General features: G+C 40.7%; 1 protein-coding gene across 7 annotated transcripts in view; it reads right to left on the bottom strand.

The window, feature by feature from the left end:
- FMN2 (formin 2) overlaps positions 1-21,798 on the bottom strand; it is a 587,410-nt gene that overhangs the window by 168,545 nt on the left and 397,067 nt on the right. For all 7 annotated transcript variants that reach the window (XM_033938052.1, XM_033938050.1, XM_033938054.1 and 4 more), the window contains exon 15: positions 20,642-20,734. In XM_033938052.1, the coding sequence (XP_033793943.1) occupies positions 20,642-20,734 (93 nt within the window). The remainder of the gene's footprint in view (positions 1-20,641; positions 20,735-21,798) is intronic.

Here is a 21,798-nt window from a genome sequence, read left to right as displayed (position 1 = left end):
ATCAGTCTCTTCGGACTGCCCTGGGGGTCGGTAGTAGATGCCGATCTTCATTTCCATTCCATTTGTTCCCAGAATTTTGGCCCTTAGAGACTCTACCTTATTTTTCAATTCTGGCATGTTCTCTTCGGTAGATTCAATTCCCTCTTTGATGTATAGGGCAATACCCCCACTTTTTGACCTACTCTGTCACTGCGGTATAGCTTATATCTCGGTAGCATAGTGTCCCAGCTGTTTTCCTTATTCCTCCATGTTTCCATGATGCTGATGATGTCAAGGTTATCTTTTGTGCCATAGCTTCCAATTCCCCTACTTATTCCTTAGGCTTCTTGCGTTCATGTACATACACTTGAGTTGCGGCCTGTTACTTTCTTGCATTTCCTTCCCTCTTGTGTCCCTTTCAATCCATCAGGATTTCTGTCTTGCTTATGATCCAGCAAGTCTTCCCCGCAATCTTCCTGCATGGTATCCTCTGGGTATACCATTTCCCAAACCGTTGACTCTTGGTCGACTGTCGACTTTCCCCTTCTTTCTAGTTTAAAAACTTATCAATTTCTCACTTGATGTTGCTTGCAAGTAGCCTTGTTCCGTCTCCGCTAAAGTAGAGTCCATCCTTCCTGTATAGCTTGCTCCTCCCCCAGAACATCGTCCAGTTGCACACAAAGTGGAATCCTTCTCCCTCACACCAGCGCCTCATCCATGCGTTGACTGCTTGCAGCTACGTCTGTCTCTTCTCGTTGGCCCTGGGTACCAGCAAGATCTCTGAGAATGCTACCCTCAGCGTTCTGGTCTTCAGCTTCCCTCCTAGCTTCTGGAACTGGTCCTTCAGCACTTCCCTGCTGTAGCTCCTGTTGCTCATGCTGTTGGTCCCCATGTGGATCACCACCGCTGTATCTTCCTCTCCCACACTGTCGATGATCCTATCAATGCGGCTCACTATATCTTCTACCCTGGCTCCCGGTAGGCAGGTCACCATCTGATCCTGTCTTAATCCTGCTATGTGGCTGTCGACTTGTCTGATGATGGAGTCTCCCATGACGATTGCTTTCCTCTCTATCTTCTCTTGTCTTTCCAGCCGCAGGTCCATGTACCTGGTGTATGTCCATCTCTCCAGCCATAGGTACGTGTCCTCTGTGCACTTCCATCTTCCTTCATCCTGGCATTGGCTTGCACCGGATTCGTCTTACTGTGGGTTCCCTCCGCTGTTTCCAGCTGCTGTGTCACCTATTTCTTCCTTGTGGTTGTCTTCCAAGTGGTTTTCACTCACTGTAGGTGTATCTTGGCAGTTCCACTGTTGTTGGTGATTTTCCATGGCTTCCCTGTATGCCTCATCGATGAACTTCTCTAACTCCTGGACTTCTTTCTCAATGGTTTCCTTCATCTTGAAGTTTTCTGCCTCTCTGTCCTCCTCCTCCACTGCTCGAAGTGCTTCTAGTTCCAGTATTCTGCCTTCCAGGAGTCTGACTTGCTTCTTCAAGCCCTCCAGTTCCTCACATCGAGTGCATACATAAGAACACCTCCCAGAGAGGAGGTTGTCATATATATAGCAAACGGTGCAGAAAACTGGGTAGCTCAACATCCTGCGTCTGTCTGCTGCTTCCATTGCTGTCTGCTTGCCGGTCTGCTGTCTGAAGTGGCTTCTCCTTGTGTAGGATTCTGTGTAGCATCCTTGGTGTTACTGTGAAGTCCCTCTCTTGATTATAAACCTGCTACCCTTGCTTGCTTGTTGTTTATGTGTCCTCTGTGTCTGCTGTAGTTGCCCTCTGCTCTGCTTGTTGGTTGTGTGTCCTCTGTGTCTGCTGCGGTTGCCCTCTGCTCTCTTTGCTTGCTTGTGTGTCCTCTGTGTCTCTCCTGCGGTTGCCCTCTGCTCTCCTGCAAAACTGGTACCTCCCATGTGTCAATCACCGGTAGGTGCTGCATCCAGAATTGCATCTATTTTTTGTACAGACACCTTAAATGTAGACCAGCATTTTACAGGCCTACATTTAAAGCATCTGACTCACACCTACAGATGCCTAAGGCCAGTTCCAGCGTAAGCCACATCTACATCAGTCTTAGGTGTCTGTAATCAGTGGCATAGTAAGCGGGGTACGGTATGACCCGGGCATGGTCTTCCTAAGGGCACGGCACCCCTCCTCCTCTCCGTCCTCTCCCAGCTCCTCTCCTTCCACGCACGATCCTTGTCTTCCCCTGTGTGAGGCTGCTGCCTGCGTCAGCATCGGCACTCTCTCTGATGTCAATTCCGGGATCCGGGCCTAGAAGTGATGTCAAAGGGTGAGCTGACACTGACGTGGGCATGCGGAGAAGTTAAAAATGGAAAGGGAAGGGGGTGCGTGCGGTAGGGGGGCCACCACTGCCCTGGGAGCCGCTCACCCTTACTACGCTACAGTCTTGTAGGCATGCCTAGGTGCTTCCGTAGGCATGAGTCAGATGTCTACACTGCAGGCATCATTCGCCTCAATGATTTTTTTTTTTAAACGTGCGTCCCGATTGGTCTGTTAGATGGCAGTAGGACACCTACCGCTGCCTATAATCGGGATGCCATTTTGAGAATCAGGCCTTTAGAAAACTTCCCATGGTTTGTCAAATATCCTGCAGATCTTATAATAAAGGGGTAGAATTTAGAACACATAGCATAGGTAGAAAATGCTTTAAGATACATCCCTTTACCACCAGCATATATGAAGGACCCCCAGGCCAGTCGGGTTTTTAGGCTAGCCCTAATAAATATGTATGAGAGAGATCTGCATATAATGCAGGTGCCAGGCATGCAAATCTGCTCCATGCATAGTCATTAGGGCTATCCTGAAAACCCGACTGACCTTGGGATCCTCCAGGACAGGGTTGGGAACCACTGATCTACACAATTTGAGTACTGGGGTCAAGCAACAATTCAGCAGAGAAGTGGGTTACCTGCTTTTCTTGATACATGCAGTGCCCCCCAAGTTGTGTGCTTTCACAATAAATTTTTGTTTTGTATAGCAGAAAGGCATTTAAGCCCCAAAATTAGATGAAACAAGCACTGCAAGAACCAGCAAGAGGGACAGGAAGTTGGCAAGATTATAATTTATATTCCCGTTCTGCTGCTTTAAGTAGTCACCATATTAGAGAAAAATAAATAGATCCCTTAGGGCCCCTTTTACAAGGCAACGGTAGCAAGTCATGGTTCGACAAATGTAACAAAGCCCATAGAAACTGAATGGGCTTTGTCGCATTTGCAGCGCCAGGAATCAGTACCATGACTTTGTAAAAGGGACCCTTACTACAGTCATTGGGAAAAAGTAGTTGAGGTTAAAAAAAAAGCTTGAAAAATGAATATTAGGGCCCTATACACACACACATTAGAACGCCTATATTTATGCTCCTAATTTTAGTTAAAAATAGGATACAGATTTAGGAACCCAGCTTAAATTTTCAGATGAAAATTTATTTTAAGGGCATAAGATAAGCTTATAAATTTAGGATTGTCATTTTTTTTTGTATAGAATTATTAACCTAATTTAAGAGCCTCATTGTGGCAGAGGCCAGTCAGGGTATTTCTGGACCCTGTGCCCACTCTCACAAACTGCCTGGACACTCTTGCAGGTATTAAGTACATTCTTGTAGGTATTAAGTACAAACCTGAGCCCGTTACCTCACAGACTGGTAAGGCAAAAACCCTTTCTCAGCTCAAGGATAAACAGTTTTTCTTACGCAAGATTCAACAGCTGGTCCAGGTCAGACCCACAAACATATTCCACAGTCCTCAGTATAAGGTTAGGCTTACCTCAGCCACTTAAATCACCAACAGTCTCAGCTTGACAGTCTCTCTCTCTCACTCCATTCTTTCCCAGGTTTCCTCTCAGCCCTTAGCTAGGGAAAAGTTTTCTTACTGAGCTCAGGGATGTCTCTTACATTTAGGCCCTTTCTCTCAGGGACTCCTATCTCAGGGACCTCCTCTGACTCACTCCGAACTAGAGCAAATATCCTCCTCCCTGCCCGAGTCCTGCCCCCCTGAGTCAGCAGGGTTGCATTCCTTTTAAGGTGGCTCAGCCCTGAGCTGTAGAGCTCTGTGCACTCTGTGACATGTAGTTCCTTTACTCTTGGGCTAGCAGCCCCTGCTGTATGGTAGTGGAATGGTAGCATTAGTGAGGGAGAATTTCTTGCTCCTTCACACTCATGTTAAAGATCAGTGCTAAGGCTCATAACATATTCCCCACCCTAAATCTGCCCTGTCACCCATTTTTTATTCCCCTAAATTTAATAATTTAATGAAATTTTAAATAAAAATGCATGCATTCAGCCCTTATTAATTATCAGAGAGGCTGATTTATGAGAATAACTCTCAAAGGGCTCCTTTTACTAAACTGCAGTTAAGTGCCAGTGTGAACTTATCACACATTAAAAAGGGTTACCACGGGATGTGTACTGGCATCTCATGGTAAAAATGGTCAATTTCTGCATGCCAAAAAATATTTTTAATTTTCTGGGAATGGGCTGTGTTAGAGGGTGAAGAGTGGGCGTGACAGTGCTAATCCTTTAGCGAGGAGACACTGCCATGCACTAATTGATTAGCTTGTGGCAGTAGAGGCTCATGCAGTAATTTTCTTAATGTCTGCATACTAGTGGTGAAATTAACATATGGCCATTAATGAAGAAAATGGAAAAATCAGCCTATTTCCAGCCGTGTCAAAAGTGGTCTTGGCACGCAGCAAAGACCTGCAGTAAGAATGTGCACTAAAGCCACTTTTGCTATGGCCTGCCCAAAAGTTAGGGATACAAATCCTTTGCATATTGAGCCCTGGAATTTTTAAAGAAAAACTGCTATATTTTAGAATTGTTCTGCTGTGAAGCACAGAGAAGCCGATGTGAGAAAGATTATAAAGGATTCCATTCTTCAACAGCATCCTAGATTGACTTACTCCTCCCCAATGCTCACATTCACACTTTTTATGGACATCAAAAACGTTAGTGACACCACCTTAATCCCTTCTATAGGGGCGATAATAGAATTCTTTAAATTCTTCAAAGGAAAATGGCTAATATCCTTCATTGTCAGTAAACAAGGGTATTAGCTAATGAATGGCTTGTTAACAGGTGCCCTCCCTCTTACATTTTTCTCGATGCCTTTCTCAAATTGCTTTTTATGGACAGCTTTGCTGAACTTCTCTACAAAAATGCACTTTTCCCCCGACTTGAAAGGATTATCTTCTCTCTGGGTTGCTGGATATATCTTTTGGTCCAGAATATATCTTTTCAACAAAATTTGTCAAGGATATAGCTTGATGGATTCATGATCACGGTCAAAAGCAGGAAGAAGGAAAGTCAACTTTAGACAAGTCATTTAAACTTAAATCATAAGAAGTCACTTATTAGATTCCCACTAATAGCAGCCTTTGAAAATTCACTCCCATCTATTTTCTGAAAAGTTAATTTATTAAGGTGCGCTAACCAATTTAGCATGCGCTAATGCCAGGACATCCTAAGGGCATCTTAGCATTTAGTGCACACTAATCTTTAGCGCACACCAAGGGCTCCTTTTATCAAGCCGCGCTAGCGGGGTTAACGTGTGTGGGGGGTTAACGTGTGTGACGTTTCATCATGCGTTAACCCTCACGCTGGCCTAAAAACTACCGCCTGCTCAAGGGAGGCGGTAGCGGCTAGCGTGGCCGGCGGTTTAGCACGCGGTATTAAGTGTGTTAAATCACTAGCGCGGCTTGATAAAAGGAGCCCTAAATCGGTTAGTGCAACTTAATAAAAGGACCCCTTAGTTTTTAAACTTTGACAATTACAATTTCCATACTCTAATAGGACTATAAAGCCCTAAGTGATCTCAGGCACTAATATTTGATTATCTATTTGTCTTTAGTAAAGTAAGAGAATTAAACAGGAGACAAAACCAGTTCAAAATGAAGAAAATCTTGAGAGAATTCTTGCAATAGGTACAAATCCTAAAATGCCACCTCAACAAATGGTTTGTGGCGTCTTTCACATTCATATACAATATTGTATTTTTCTTTCAAATGTTTTCAATTATCAGGTATCTATTGATTGTATGCCAACTGCAATTTTCCTCTGCATCAGCCCCTGGGAAATGAAAGGAAAGAGAGGGGCTGGATTAGGAGCAGATTGTTCTCTCCTGAATTATATTTGGACCACTGGTCAGTATAGTTCAAATGAAGAACCACTCATGAAAGATCAGCCCTTGGCACCTCAATCCAGTTTTAGTCCTGGCATTCTTACCCTGCCCTGCACATATTGCATCGTCTTTTGCTTGAGGGTCAAGAGGTGGGAGACTGGGGCAGAAACAACAGCCCTACAGCACTCTCAGCTACCAAGATTCACAATTTAGCTGTCAGCAGTGAGGAGGGAAGCAAGGATGAAATGATTAAGGCTGAAATGGGTGAGTGAGGTGAAAACAGGTGCAAATGCTTATGGGGTGGCAAGAAAGGAAAACACAATAAGGATGAACCCTTATGCATATGTAGTTGGAAGCTAGAGAAATACAGCAAGGAAGGCTGAGAAGAGACAGTACCAGTGCTTATGCATTGGTTATTGTACTTTCCTACTCTTCTTCCCAGGGAAGAAAATATAATACTGCCTTCACAGATACCACAGACAACTTTATCAGCACAAAATCTGATTCATGTTTATGTTTATTAAAAACTTTCTATACCGCATAACAGCCAAAAAAAGGATCATTAAGAAAGAAATTCCATTTAAAAATAGGATAGAAAAGAGTAAAAGCAAAAAATAATTTTTTTTTCTAAAAATGCTAAGCAATCAACATCTCCATCATAATAATTCTAATAACAATTCTAATAAAAACAGTCAAATCTTAATAAACCATACTTAATACATTCAGAACTGAGGAAGTTCTGTGGGACACTAAACTGACCTAGGCACATTAGCCAGTACATTCGTCTCAAATTTGTTCTTACAACACCCATGAATAAACTGAGAAGCTTGGGCTAGTCTCAAGGTAGTAAACTAGATTAGAAACTTCTTGAGTGACTAAGGACAAAGGGTAGTAATAAATTCACACTGAGGAGAAATTAGTGGAATTCCTCAGCGGATGGACCTGGGGCCTCATCTGTTCAATATCTTTGTCAATTATACTGCAATGGGGTAAGAAGAATTGTGTGGGTTTTACAGATGATACTAAGACCGGCAACAGTGCTGTATTTAGATGTGCGCATCTGGGAAAAGGTAACTAAAGTCACTAGACAGAAAAAAAATGAGGTTTTAATCAATTCTGTTAGAGCAGTCAATTGCAAACTGTGTGCTGCGGTAAGATTCAGGGTGTGCCGCCAGGGATTGAAGGACACATGACGTATACAGAGTGCCACTTCTGGCACTGGCATCTCTCGTTCCCCACACGAACCTCGTGTCATTTTCCCTGACCTCGGGCAGTGTCTGGAGGGCCTCCGAACATGCGTGGACATGAATGTGGTGACGTTGTGCGCATGTGTGCGACATCATTTGATCAACACCTGCACATGCTCGGAGGCCCTCCAGACACTGCCCGAGGTCAGGGAAAATGAGACGAGGTTTGGGCGGGGTTATGGGTGTGCCGCAGAAAAACATTTGCTCCGTTAGTGTGCCGGAACAAAAAATAGTTTGCGGGACACTGTGTTAGAGTAAACAATTTGTAATACAACAGTCCAAATGCCTTCCTTTTCTGTGGGAAAAAAAAGTTATTTAAGTTCAAACATATAACTTCTGTAGACTTGTAACATTTTGGATTTGCTGCTTTAGACACTTTTTCCCCAGAGACCATCCCATTGACCTGTGCTATTGAAATGGCTTAAGCAGGTACCCCTATATGTACACCTATATATAGATGTACATCTATATGTGGATGTATAAAAGCTGACATGCTAGCATTTTAGAGTGGACTCTCAGGACACTTATATTGGTGTCAGGTCAAAAGCGCGCCGGGACAAAGGCGCGCGCAGACAATTGAGCGTAGCGCGGAGGCGCGTGCCGCACAAAATTACTGTTTTTACGGCTCCGACAGGGGGGGCGTGGGGGGAGAACCCCCCCCACACTTTACTTAATAGAGATCGCGCCGCGTTGTGGGGGCGTTGTGGGGGGTTGTAACCCCCATTTTACTGAAAACTTCACTTTTTCCCTGTTTTTAGGGAAAAAGTGAAGTTTACAGTAAAATGTGGAGGGTTACAACCCCCCAAACCCCCACAATGCCGGCGCAATCTCTATTAAGTAAACTGGGGGGGCTCCCCAACAAAACCCCCCCTCGGAGCCCCTAAAACTGTAATTTTCTTCGGCGTACGCCTTTGTCTTTCGCCGAGTTGTCTATGAACCCTTATATTACAGAATTAGTGCATAGGCCCTGATTTTATAAACGACACTTAACTCCTAGGCGTCGTTCAATGCGATTGCCAATCATCCACTAGGTGCCGTTGATAGAATCATGCCTAGGCACAGACTCCTTAGGTTCGCTGCCATTTAGGTCAGAGTTTTCTTGGCCAAAATACGTGCAACTAAGTTAGGCACCTACCAGCTAATTAATTATTTTTTAATGGTTTTGTTTAATTGGATTTTTTTTTTGTAATGGTGCTTTCAATTATGAATGCTGATTAAGTCAATTAAGAAAATTAAGTTAGGTGCCTAGATTGGCTAGGCAGTCCGATCTAGGCACCTAACTTTAGGCGCCATTTATAGACTCTGGGCCTTAGTTTACTGCATCTCGGTACCTAACATTTGGTGAGTTTTATTGACTCACTCCCTATGTTTGCAAATGGACAGATTAAACAAAATCAATTATGCATTAGTGCTAATCTAACAAGAGCATGCAAGCGTGACGTTGAACAGACCATAAAGCGCAAGTTTGCCTCCTTAGATTTAGGCGGTATATGCATTTTTAAAATAAATAATCATTTGAGACCACTTGCACAATTGAGAGCTGTTACGAGTTAATGCTTTTCTACCACTCTGGAAAAAAAAAAAAGTTAAAAATATCTAGCTGTAAGGACCACTAATGTAAATGGCAACTAGTAATACTATGCTATCGTATGAGTAAGAAGTCCCAAAATATATTTAAATGTGCAAAAAATAAAAAAAGACAAAATACATTCTTTAACTCAAATTTTGGTAGATGTTATCTGTTGATAACACAGAAGAATGAACCCCAGACTTATCGGGTATTTATCTCCTACTGCTTCATTTCATGCATATATTAGCTAAAAGATTAGAAAATGTATTGCTTGAACTTCCCTCTCCCCTCTCTCAGGTATTAGGTGGGCCCCCTTTGTATTATGGTCTGGACTTAGGGAATACTGTCTGAAACCATTATCTGCTCCAAACATCTTATGCAAGTTATTTGTCCTGAACTGGTTCCAGAGGACTGAGTAATGGAAGGCATGAAAATGGTCTTTCTGCCTTGCTACTCTCTTTGGGGAATATTACATCTTTGCAGGTAATTGAAGACAGAATCACTTTTGAGTAGTCTCAGATGGAAAGCAGCTAGAACCCTTTCATCTGTTTGTCTGTGCTCTAAATCTTCTTGTCTTTTTTCTCTCCTTCTTATTTAAAGTGTTAACTAGTATTTGTTTATTATTAGCTATGAATGTTCGCCTACATTTCCTTTCAAGCATATCCAGGTTTTTGAAAGAGGCTATGCCTTTCCTATGAGTCATTTAAAGCTGTCACTTAATTAAAAACCATGCTTCTTTATATTGAAAAATGTTAAGACCATATTTCATTTACAATGAACCAAGATCAAAGTAAATATTTGTCACAAAATACTACATAAAATGGTCACAATTTAAGTACAGTCCACATGGAAAATTGCATAGAAGACGACAGCAGCTAGGGATATACAAATTTCAACATTTGCTGAATTGAATCAAATTCATGGCAGCTCAACCATTAGCAGTAATATTTTTCTACAACTACTAATCATTTCTACTACACTACTGATGTACGCAGAGCTGTACATAAAACACGTATGAGACAGTTCATACTTGACAAATAAGGGATTGGAGAATTATTGTGGGAATGATTTAAACAGACATGGGTAATTATCAAGTGAACAGGGGTCGAGTTAAAAACAGCCTCAAAAAGGTGGCTTTTAGCCTAGATTTGAATACAGCCAGCGACGGAACTTGACATACTGACTTAGAAAGCCTATTCCAGGCATAGGGTGCAGCAAGATAACAGGACATTGTCTGGAATTGGCAGTGAAGGAGATGGGTATAGATAGAAGAGACTTACCTGATGAATGAACTTCTCAGAGAGGTGTTAAGGAAGAGATCAAAGTGGAGAGATACTGAGGAGTTGGAAACGGACAGGGAGCCAATGAAGTGACTTGGAGAGGGGTTATGTGAGTGTAGCACTACTGGAGAAAGATAAGTTATGCAGTAGAATTTTGAACAGATTTAAGGAGAGAGAGATGGCTTAGTAGGAGACCTGTAAGAAGCAAGTTGGCAAGTTTAAGTAATCTAAATGTAAGATAAAAGTGTGGATATGGGTTTAGTAGTGTGTTCAAAAAGGAAGGAACACATTTTTATATTGTTATATATAAAAAAAAGCCAGGTTTAGCAGTCTGTTGGTTGTGTGTAAAGGAAAAGAGAGAGGAGTCAAAGATGACCCAAGGTTTTGAGTTCATGAGATAGGGAAGATGAGAGTTATCCACAGAAAAAAGAAAGTGGAGGAAGGAGGTGAAGTGAGTTTAGGGGAGGGAAGAATAAATGAACTTCAGTTTTGGCCATGTTCAGTTGCAGATGGTGATGTGAAATGGCTTATTGGTGAAATTTAGATATTTTAACAAATATATTTTGCTGCAGAGAGGTTTTTTTTAAAAACTCAGTTATTTGGAAAAAAAAAATATTTGCTTTAGTAAAGATCAGGTTATACTGAAATGTTTTTATGGGTCTGTATATTATGAAAAGGTCAAACGTGCATTTTCCCACATATTCCCAGCTTCTTCTTAAGTGATCCACACAGAACTTACAATGCTTTTATTTTGCAAATACCTTGTATTAGATTAGATTATTAGATATATGAATGAGTTTCCTGCCATCCCCTTCCCTCCCATCCACAAATCATGTATATCTAACCTCTTCTGGCCCTACCCCAAGAAGCAAAACATGACATCTCTTCCCTCCTACCTGCCTCTGAATTATGGAAGAGAACCCTCCAGTGGCTACTCTATCCCACCCCCACTCTCTGGAAGCAAGTCAAGACAATCCCCCTGCCAGAAACCCCCAACAAGTAGCCCCCTTGCCACTATTGCTGGGGGCTTACCTGTCTATTTTTAGGTAATACAGTGAGAAAATGGGCAAAAGGAATGCCCACTTCCTCCTGTTCATTGGGCAAGTCTCCCTTAAATGACTGCTCTGACCTCTAGTGACAGGAGGTCACAGCAGCCATTTTAGGGTGGTTGCTGCAATGGGAAGGAATGAGTGGGCATAACTCTTGCTCATTTTCCTACTGGATCACCAGGGAAAAAGGTAGATAAGCTCCCAGGCAACAGGAGAAGGGGGAGGGGGGGCTTGCTGTTCCAGGGGATGGAGGCATCTCTTGCCTTAGTTCTGTGGGGTGGGAGGGAGGAGTAAGCATCAGATGGGGGGGGGAGGGCAGATGATGTTATGTGGGTTACAGCCGATATTCAGTTGAGACCCGCATAACCACTGGTAGCTACCATCTGATGAATTAGCCATGGATATTCAATGCCCCTGGCCCAACATTGAATATCAGAGAATTCTGCCTGCACCAGTCGGTGTTTATAAAAACTCTGGCTGCCAAAAGCTGAATATCAACCAGATGTTGCATATCTAAAGAAACATATTGTATACATATACAGCTACATTTTAGAAAGGGAATAGAAATTGGATTTCAGATATCTAGGTCAGGATGTCTCAGGGTTTGATTTAATTTTTTTTAAATTTTTGCTGACAGATCCTCTTGAAAAACACAGGATAAAAGACACGCATACATTGGGATGTGTGGCAAAAAATCACCCCCAAACATTTCAACAGGATCTCTCCACTGATCTGTTCCAAAATGGTGCTGCACTGGAAGGATGTGCTGAACAGTTGCGCAGTAGAGGCACGCTGGAAGGCCACACTAGCTGAAAGGCTGCACGAGCAGGGCTTGGTGTTTTGAAGAGTTTGGTCTGCCATGCCTTATATGTAAATTAGTATTCAAATCAGTTCAAACTCAGATTAATGAAGGAATCAAATCGGAAGTTGCTCAATCTCAAAGAATTGATATAGGTCAGTATTAAAATACTGACCTCTTCTGCCACCTCCCACGTAGCCCTTCCTACACTACCATCACCCACTAGCAGGATTCTGATAACACACTCTGATAGAAAAGAAAGACTTCCAAAACCTACTCTCAGAGCCACGTTGTCTTCTCATATGTTTTCCCTCTAAGGGAGTTTTTCCCTGGAATACCCTAGTTCCGGTGATGGGACGTATACCCAGTCACAAGTGCTTATCACAAAGGGCAGGGGCAAGCTTAGCAAACACAGAGGTGAATTGCCTGGTCAAGATGGCTTGCAGCATGTCCTCGAAGACAGGCACCAAGACCAATGACTCTGGTTTAGAAGATGCAGCATTGCGCTCCACGGAGGGCAACCTTGAAGATGAGTATTCCCTATTTTTGCAGGTACGCTTCGTAGGAGGTCTCATAGAGGCCGGCATGACTGCACTCGTTGTCTGGACTGCCTGAGACTCAGCTGGAACCTTCTTAGCTAGCGTACCTGCAGATGGAAGAGCAGACTTGCCTGAGGACGAGGCCTTATGAGGCGCAGCAGACAAGGCCTTCACCGACGAGGGCGACTTGCTGGAGATCGAGGACTTGGCCAACGAGGCTGCCACCGAGGTTGAGGTCTTTTCCGTAGACGGCTCCATGGAACCAAAGAGCTGCTGAATCTGGACACGACGTCTCCAAAGAGCCCTTTTTTGAAGGATAGCACAGCGTGGGCACGACTCAGGGCAATGTTCGGGTCCCAAGTACTTAATATACCAATGGTGCGGGTCAGTGAGTGAAATCACCCGGTTGCACTGGATACACCTTTCAAATCCCATAACAGGCCGGGACATAGAAAAAAGGACGACTGCAGCCAAACGAGGGCCGGCGGCAGGACCTGAGCCCAAGCCCCGCCAGAAGAGAACCAACGAAAAAAAGCAAAGTTCTTTTTAAAAAAAAAAAAATTAAGAGGTGCGCAGCACAATGACTTACAAAAAGGAAAAATAAAGAAGAAAAGCCACAGTGCGAGAAGGTACAACTCAAATTCGGGGCAGAGCTGAGGAAAAACAGGTGCTTCTTAGGTTTTCAATTCAGTCCTCAGGGCACACCCAACCAGTTGGGATTTTCAGGTTATTCTGAAACCCCAACTGAGGGCTGTCCTGTCAATTTTGCCTAAGGACTGTGTTGAAAACCTCTGTTCTAGATATCCAATAAGCTATAAAAAGCCCCATAGAAAATACTATTAAAATATTTTTAAATATGATCCCAGTACACCATGTTCCCAAAGTATCGAATCTGTTCTGAAAAGCTCTTTCATACAAAAAAATAGATCAGTGGGATTAAAACAAATACTGAACAGCGATGGGGATGGGGTGAGTATAACTTTGCATTCACATTACCAGCTTCACTGTGAGCCACTTACAGCATGTTGGCTGCATTTCCACAAACCTGCTTATAGCATGCATTTCTTTAACATATTTATCTTTTTCAGATTTTTATAAATTGATTTTTAAAACTATTTTAGGCATTCTTTCACCTAACCAGCTCTTTTTTTTTTACAGTAGGCAAGACCAATGGCTTAACTTTGCTTGACACATAACACCAGTGCAGTAAAGACTAGATAATTTGTATGCAGGGTCAGCTTAAGGGGTAAAGCAGTGAGATGCAGGCTCAGGCTGCCCATGCTGGAGGACGCTGAAAGGCTGCTTCACCAGCTCACCCTTCACAATGACAGAAACAATGCCCTCACTCCCACCGCTGTGAACCACATAGCCAGTTTCAAATACAAGAAGTGGCACTTTCTGTTTCAACATCCAAGATAGAGGTTGATGGAAAGAAGGCAAAGAGCAGGAAGAAAATGAAAATGAAATACTGGAAATGGTTTAGAGGAAAGCCAAGAGGAGGAAGTCATAAAAGAGCCAGGACCAACCCAAATAATAATAATAACAAAATACAATGTCAGAAAACACAGGAACCATTCAGTGTGGGTCTGTTTTTGCAGTCCAAGCAAAGACATCTGTGAAGTTCATACCGGACCCAAAATGGATGCGCAAAAACAAAACTTGTCTCAGGGTGCCACAACCTCTTAAATCTGCCCTGACTATATGGTCTCATCTGTTGCAATGTTTCCCTCTATTAGAGGACTCTTTAAAATACATGTTTAGAATTGAATGATCAGACCTTTAGGGCAAGATTCACTAAGGACACAGATCGTGCCCCGACCCGATTCACTAACCGTACTCCTGATACGATCCGCGCCCGATCTGCTCCGCACATGCAAATGAAGGGGAATGGCATGCAAATGTAGAAAGGCAGTGATTCACTAAAAAGTTTCATGAACACCGACTGGGCTGGCCGATCAAAAAATAAGCGACTGTTGAGGACCAGTTGCTCAGGTCCTTTTCAACTGTCCTGCTCTCTGCCCCATCTCTCCTCTTGCCACCCTGCTCTGTGCCCCAACTCGCCACCCTGCTCTGTGCCCCAACTCGCCACCCTGCTCTGTGCCCCAACCCTGCTCCTGCAGCCCTGCTCTCTGCCCCGACTCTTCTGCCCTTCCCCGCAGTGCGAGCCCGTGGTTTTAAACCGCGAGTTTAAAGCGGGTTAAAACCACAAGCTCGCGAAAGTTAAAAAAAAAAAAAAGTTTCAAGCTCTGTAAGCATGCGCAGATCATCTACAGGCAAATAAGATGGTCTGCATATGCATTGGGATCGCTTTTCAGCAATCCCTGCGGTCGGTTGGGGGCGTGACTCCGATCGCCCTCATTTGCATGAGGACGCTTCGTGAATCTGCCCCCCGGCCATGGATCAGATCGGATCGCTCATGGATCGGATCTGTATGCTTAGTGAATCTAGCCCTTAGTTATGTTAGGTTAGTATACTAGTTATGACTTTTACTGGATTAGCACCTCGGTGCTATTTGTTCAATTAGTGTATTCATGCAAAACCAACTAGATATTATTTCTTGTCCATTAGGCAATAAAGGCTTAACAGGTTTCATATTGCAAAAAAAAAAAAAAATAAGATAAAAATCAATCATCTTACACTGCTTAGTTTTTTCCCCACTTGGAAATAGTTTGTTGCAAAATAAAGCTTATCATACATTAACACACTTTCAAGTAATCAGCACATTCCCAAGGGAGACGCACCTCAAGGTGTTAAAATGGAATTGTTCCTTTGTTTTTCTACATGACCCAAGGGCACCATTTAGCTGAGAACATATGCCAATTGTATTTAGATAAACAAAATCCCTTAGAAAAACTCAGCCAGATCAAAAGCCTGTCAAACAAAGAGCGTATAAGATATCCTGCTTTCAACATGTCCTCTTTCAAGCCTAAATTCAATCCCAGCAAGAAAAACAAGGCAGTACACAGGGAGCACATTGAAAGCGCTCCATTACAAGAAAACAGATATGTTAACCCTCTTCTAATAATACTGCTGTGATATATTTTTCCATGCTCAAACTACTAAGAGTATATGTAAGACACAGGACTAAACTTTTCATTTCTGTTATTAGATAAAACAGTATACTTGTAATTTACCGCCCCCCCCCCCTTTTTACAAAATCATAGTGCGTTTTTTAATAATAATTTTATTCTTTTATACCGCCATTACCAGAAGTTCTAGGTGGTTTACACTAAGAGAAACTGGACAGTGAGCGAAATACATTCATCCCATAAAAATAAAATCATACAATAAAAAGTTAAAAATATGGTTACAATCTTAAAAATACCAAGTTAAGTAATAAATTTGTCAAACAGAGAAGACTTGACTAATTTTTGAAAAGAATAGTAAGACGTGGCTTGAGGAATACATTTACCAAGCCAAAATTGCAGTTTTAGCATTGGCCGCGGTGGTAACAGCTCTAATGCTCATAGGAATTCTAATAGCATCAGAGCTGTTACCACTGTGACCGGCGCTAAAACCCGTGTTATGGTTTTGTAAAAAAGGGGGTGTTAAAATTGAACGTATTGAAATGTATTAATTTATAAAGAAGAAATTGTGAAATCCAGGATGCTATAAATAAGTTTTCATATTATGTAAACATTGATATTGCTAATTAAGGCTGTACCAAATATTCATATTTGATTCAGTTTTAAATAGTGCTCCGAATGCATTCATGTTTGGCTGGGGTTCTACTGTGCTAAATCCTACTAAAATAAACACTTGATCTCTGATTTCACATTGCTTCTTTTATTATTTGTTAGGTTAAAAGCTCAATGCTTCACCCTTTACAGTGGGGTTTTAGGAAATTTCATTCTAAGGAGACTATACTGTTACACCGCAATTGATCAAGGCAAGCAGTGTTACTAATTTCTCTTGATTTTTCAGCAGCCTTTGATTTAGTAAGCTATTCTCTATTACTATCCTGTTTAGAATCACTAGGACTATCAGGGACACTTCTTAAATGGTTTAAATGATTTAAAATGTCCTTTTCATCATTAATTTCCTCTACTAATAAACTTTCATGTGGAGTACCTCAAGGCTCTGTTTCTTCTCATTTGTTGTTCAACATTTTCTTGAATCCCTTAGCCTTAAGGATCCAAGAATTTCAAATTAAGAGTTATTTTTATGACAACATATTATTGGTTTTTCCACAAAGACAAAATGATCTTAATCTAACCCTTTTACAATTATGCCTAGAAATGATCGACAAATATTAATTAAACAATAAATTAGTTTTAAATCCTCAAAAAACAACTGGAATTTGCCACTCCGCTTTTGCGAGACAAGCCCATTGAGTTATTAGACACCATGAAATATCTAGGTGTACATTTAGATGTATCATTATCACTTCTGTAACTACATCTTGTTGTGCATCGCTTCGTCAGGTTCGAGCTGTTCATCCTTATATTGATAAAACAAGTTGTGAATCTTTAATTCATGCCTTAATAATTTCCAAATTGGACTACTGTAATATAATCTACAATGGCCTTCCGAAAGTTTGATTTAAGTTTTGAAATAGCATTTATGATGGTGATTTTCATGGAGTTTTTTTGAGAAACAAATGACTGTGCTGTGCTCCATTGCCGGACTGTGATGTACTGAAATGAAGAGTTATCTAAGGTCTCTTTTTTTTCTCCACTGTTTTTTGAAGAAGCTGTTCACTGATATGTAAATTAAGTCTACAGTATACAGTGGTCCTTTGATCATAGTTATCCTTTACTACTATAATTTCTTGTGTGTATTATTGATTGAATATAGTAGAAGTTCTATTTGAGTTTGGTTGAGACATACTAATCATGCCATTTTCAAATGCTTGTGGTCTCAAACATGTCAGACTTCCATACTACTCTCAGTAAGTAAATATGTAAGATATATATTTGGTCTAACAATTGCTACCCTACACAGTTTGGTTGCTGAGCAAATCAGAAATGTGTTTGGGCCTCCGACAAAAAGCAACATTTTAATTGGAAGAAAATAATCATTATAAAAGAAAATGGCAAACATATTTTGAGGCAATAATCCTTCATATAGCAAGCTTGCTAATGAATATGCTACAGAGAAATTATAGGAATGATTAGGAAACCAATGTAAACAGCCAGCAATTTTTATAGTGCTACTAAACATGCTCAATGCTGTACAATGGTGATAGATATTCAGATATAGTTTAATATTAGTGTATGAATGATGATATAGTGTAATATTACTGCATGAATTATGAAAGAAATGCCCTAATAACTTTAATATCCCAAAATGTTTGTGTGTTTTCTAATTTATTTTAAAGTTAAGTATCATAAATATAGCTGAGTGTGATTTTTTTTTTTTTTTTTGGGGGGGGGGCTGATGCTAATGAATTGACTACTCTCCTTCCTCTGCTACTATGACTTCCTTAACTTTTATCACCCCTCTCAAAGAAAGCAGGCAGACTAGCCCTATGTTAGAAATATGTAATACAATATTTCATAGATTTTAATTAAAAATTAATCTGTATTTGCAGACACTTTCCATGCAGTAAATGCTTCTGCAGATAGCATAGTTAAGTGTATTCACACTACCCAGATGCAATTACCAGTCCCAATGCTTTATTTAAAAAAAATGATCCCCCTTGAAAAAGTGTTCCCAACAGCTCCCCTCCCCCTCTGAGCAGCATCATGAACTCCTGTGGCAGGTTAGTGGTGGAGTTAGAGCAACCTCTTGATATTCCTGCTCGGTTATCAGCCCAAGTTCAAAATAGCGGCTCTGACCCCTAGCAGTAGTCTGGTTCCTGCTGTGCCACTTATCTAAGGACACCCCTGGTAAGTGCAGCTTACAAAGCATTAACTGCAAACACCATCAATGCCAATAACCACCCATTTTCTGCCCCCTACCTTGGCAAGCAGCTACCATGCAAATTAGTGTATGGCCAAGTGATAGCTGCGGTAGGCTATGTGTAATCTCCTTAGTAAATGCTCCAACAGAAAAAAAAGGATAAACTGTCCTCGCGTCTGAAAGCAGTAGAATTACAAAGCAAGTCATCATAAAAGTTCAATATATGCTTTGTTGGATATTTCATCATATATATAAAACACCGACTATGTCCTGAAATCTCTTCATATCAATGCTATTATGAAGCCATATAATGTCCACTCGCACTTTGTGGCATCATATGCAAAAGGTAAGAGAATACTTCCTTAAATATAATTACCCCCCAAAATTTTTATAAGTGATTTTTTATTTAGGGAGAGGTGGCATTGATGAAATTCGAGAGCTAACCTCAAAGCTAAATAGCTAATTAAATATGGTTAAACCAGTGATAAAGAAATGAAATGAAATGAACTATATGCAATGAAAAAGATTGAAATCTGAATATAAACCAGTATGAATTTTTGAAGCTAAGGGCTGATTTTACAGTTTTGTTAGAAATAAATAAATAATAAGTGGACTGATGAAGACGTGATGTAGCTGGGTACAATATAAGGTCCAGCTACATTCTGAAGGTCCATACAAAAATATATAAAAATAAAAAAAAACACTTATACAAAAAAATTTAGGTGTAGTTATATTTAAGGAAGTATTCTCTTACCTTTACATATGATGCTGCAAAGTGTGAGCGAACATTATATGACTTCATAATAGAATTGAAATGAAAAGATTTCAGGACCTAGGCGGTGCTTTATATATATATGATTAAGTTACCAACACCAATGTTTTGGCAATACTTTTGAGCGATTGTTGGATATTTCAACAGAATTTTTATGTTTGAACTGTAGCTGTCTTGTGACTCCTGATGCGTGCTGAAACACAGCTCAGTCGGATCTCATTATCCATGTTACTTGCTGCTTGTTTCAATAAATGCCACTGTGCTACTTTTACGACCACTGCCTTGCTTTGGACTAGCTGAGTTAGTAAATGCTCACCATGCTTTAGTAAAAAGGATATGTAAACTGGTTAGCATATTAATTACCATGTACTAATTATTACCATACGTCAATCGCTGATTTTAAACTACTAACATGGACAAAGCCATTTGGAACCTGGAATGTACATTACAGTTAGCATTTTTTTTTTTTTTTTTTACTGTTAATTAACTGTAAACATGGCAGATATCAGAGCAGTAAAGGCCACCTGAAGAGGTAAAGCCAACAGCATCTTCCATTTTGTGATAGGCGGGATATCAAGATTTAAAATAAACTTGGAAACATAGTTAACACACAGTAACAAATTTTCTCTACATTAACTCCAAGGTTGGCAACACATCCAATACCACACAGAGGTTTTGCAGTTACTGCGTGCTAATTTTGGTCATTAACAAAACCTTACTGAACTTTACAAGGTCCTAAGTGCAGCAACATCCTACACATCTTATTTTTTCAGAAAGTGCAAAAGTCAGTAGCTATTCGGCCCTAATGAAATGTTATGAGCAATATAAGGACTAAGTAGCTCATGTTCAACTGTTGAGAATATACGTGATATCAACAAGTATTGAGGGCTAACAGTAATGATAACAACAGATTCTTCTGTTATAAAATGAACGTTGTCTTATGCCTGCTGGTACTGTAATTTATAAACATGGATACCCAATGGCACACACATCTTTATGCACCTAAAATGATTCATGCAAAGAGCTATCGGTTCACAGTATCTTACAAATTCTGGATAATACTAATGAATTATACTTGTGTTTGAATGACAGCTTGGCCAAGACGCCTTTACTCGCACATTGGTTTCAACTGGAAACAATAGCTCCTTCATTTTAGGGCTTGTAATTCTTAGAGCAGCATTTTTCATGTAGGATTGGGCTATGAATACTTTAAACCCAATGGAATTTGAGTCGTCTGTCAGAAGGCAAGGAATATCCCATACACTGCCTTCATGCACTATTGCTATTATTCTTTTAAAGTTGTGACAAATGACTGAACTAAGCCATAGACTGATGCCAAAGCAAATATTGCCACTCTGCTCTCATAAACAGAGTTTGCACCTTTGTCTTTGAGAAAGCCTGGAAAGGTTACATAATGGCTGTTTACCTTCAACAATAAATTGCTCCATTTTTTCTTTGAAAGGTTGAATGTGCTCTTCCAAGGATATCCGATAAACTTTCTGTGCTTCTGTTTCACATGCTGAAAGCAAAACAAAGAAACATGCTTTAGAAATACACAAATGAGTTGGAACTGGTTGAATATAGGCGCGAGTATTAGGGATGCTTGTCTGTAAGCAACAAGTCTGCAGTCTCCAGACCTGTGACTGATCTCTTGCATGTCTCTTTTAATCTCTATTTACACTACCTAGTATAGCACGTAATAGTTAAAATGCAGAATGAAACAAGGACAATGCCTGTGCTAACAGCAGCTAAGAAACAGACATGATATTTTGGTAGTAAAGAGTTTATAAAGTTAGCTTTGCTGATTTTGCTGTTACCCAAAATATATTGCATTTAGGGCCTGTTGTACAAAGCTGCGTGGCAACAGCTCTGAAGCTCTTAGTTCATTTATATCTCACAATATGAGCAAGAAATCATTAAATAAAAAAAATCACTAAAAATCACTAAAAAAAAAAGAAAGAAATTGAAACACAAATTTAGCCCACATTAAGAAAAAAATAGAAAATATACAAACTGATAAACAAACAATAAAATATGTATAATCCTCACTTTAGGGTAATATTTCAGTATAGAGAACCCCATTGGAGTTTCATCAAGTAAAAAATGCTTCCAGCTAGACTGGCTCAACAGATATGCATTTGGCTCCCTGGTAAATTATACTTTTACAAGGAAATCTTAGAAGGGGAAAGGGTTTGGGACTTGTATACAGCCTTTTTGTAGTTTTACAACCACATTCAAAGTGGTTTACATACAGGCATTTTCCCTATCTGTCACAGTGGGCTCATAATCTGTCTAATGTACCTGGGGCAGTGGAGGATTAAGTGACTTGCCCAGGGTTACAGGGAACTGCATGGGGTTTGAACCCATAACCTCAGGGTGCTGAGGCTATACGAACCACTATGCCACACTCTCCACATAGCCCCCATTTCCAAAACCTTCTCTTTAAGTTGTAAAAAGGCCTTATTAAACCTGGTTTGCATGTGACATTTGGAAAGACCAAGACCCTTGGACCACACGATAAAAATAACAAACTTGAAATAAGCTTTAAGAATTTGCATTTTCTCTAATTCAGAGGAGAGAGAG

The sequence above is a fragment of the Geotrypetes seraphini genome, chromosome 3 (assembly GCF_902459505.1).
Source record: "Geotrypetes seraphini chromosome 3, aGeoSer1.1, whole genome shotgun sequence".
Lineage (NCBI taxonomy): Eukaryota > Metazoa > Chordata > Amphibia > Gymnophiona > Dermophiidae > Geotrypetes > Geotrypetes seraphini.
Note: the sequence above shows the minus strand (reverse complement) of the source record. Positions and strands in the feature narration are given on the sequence as shown.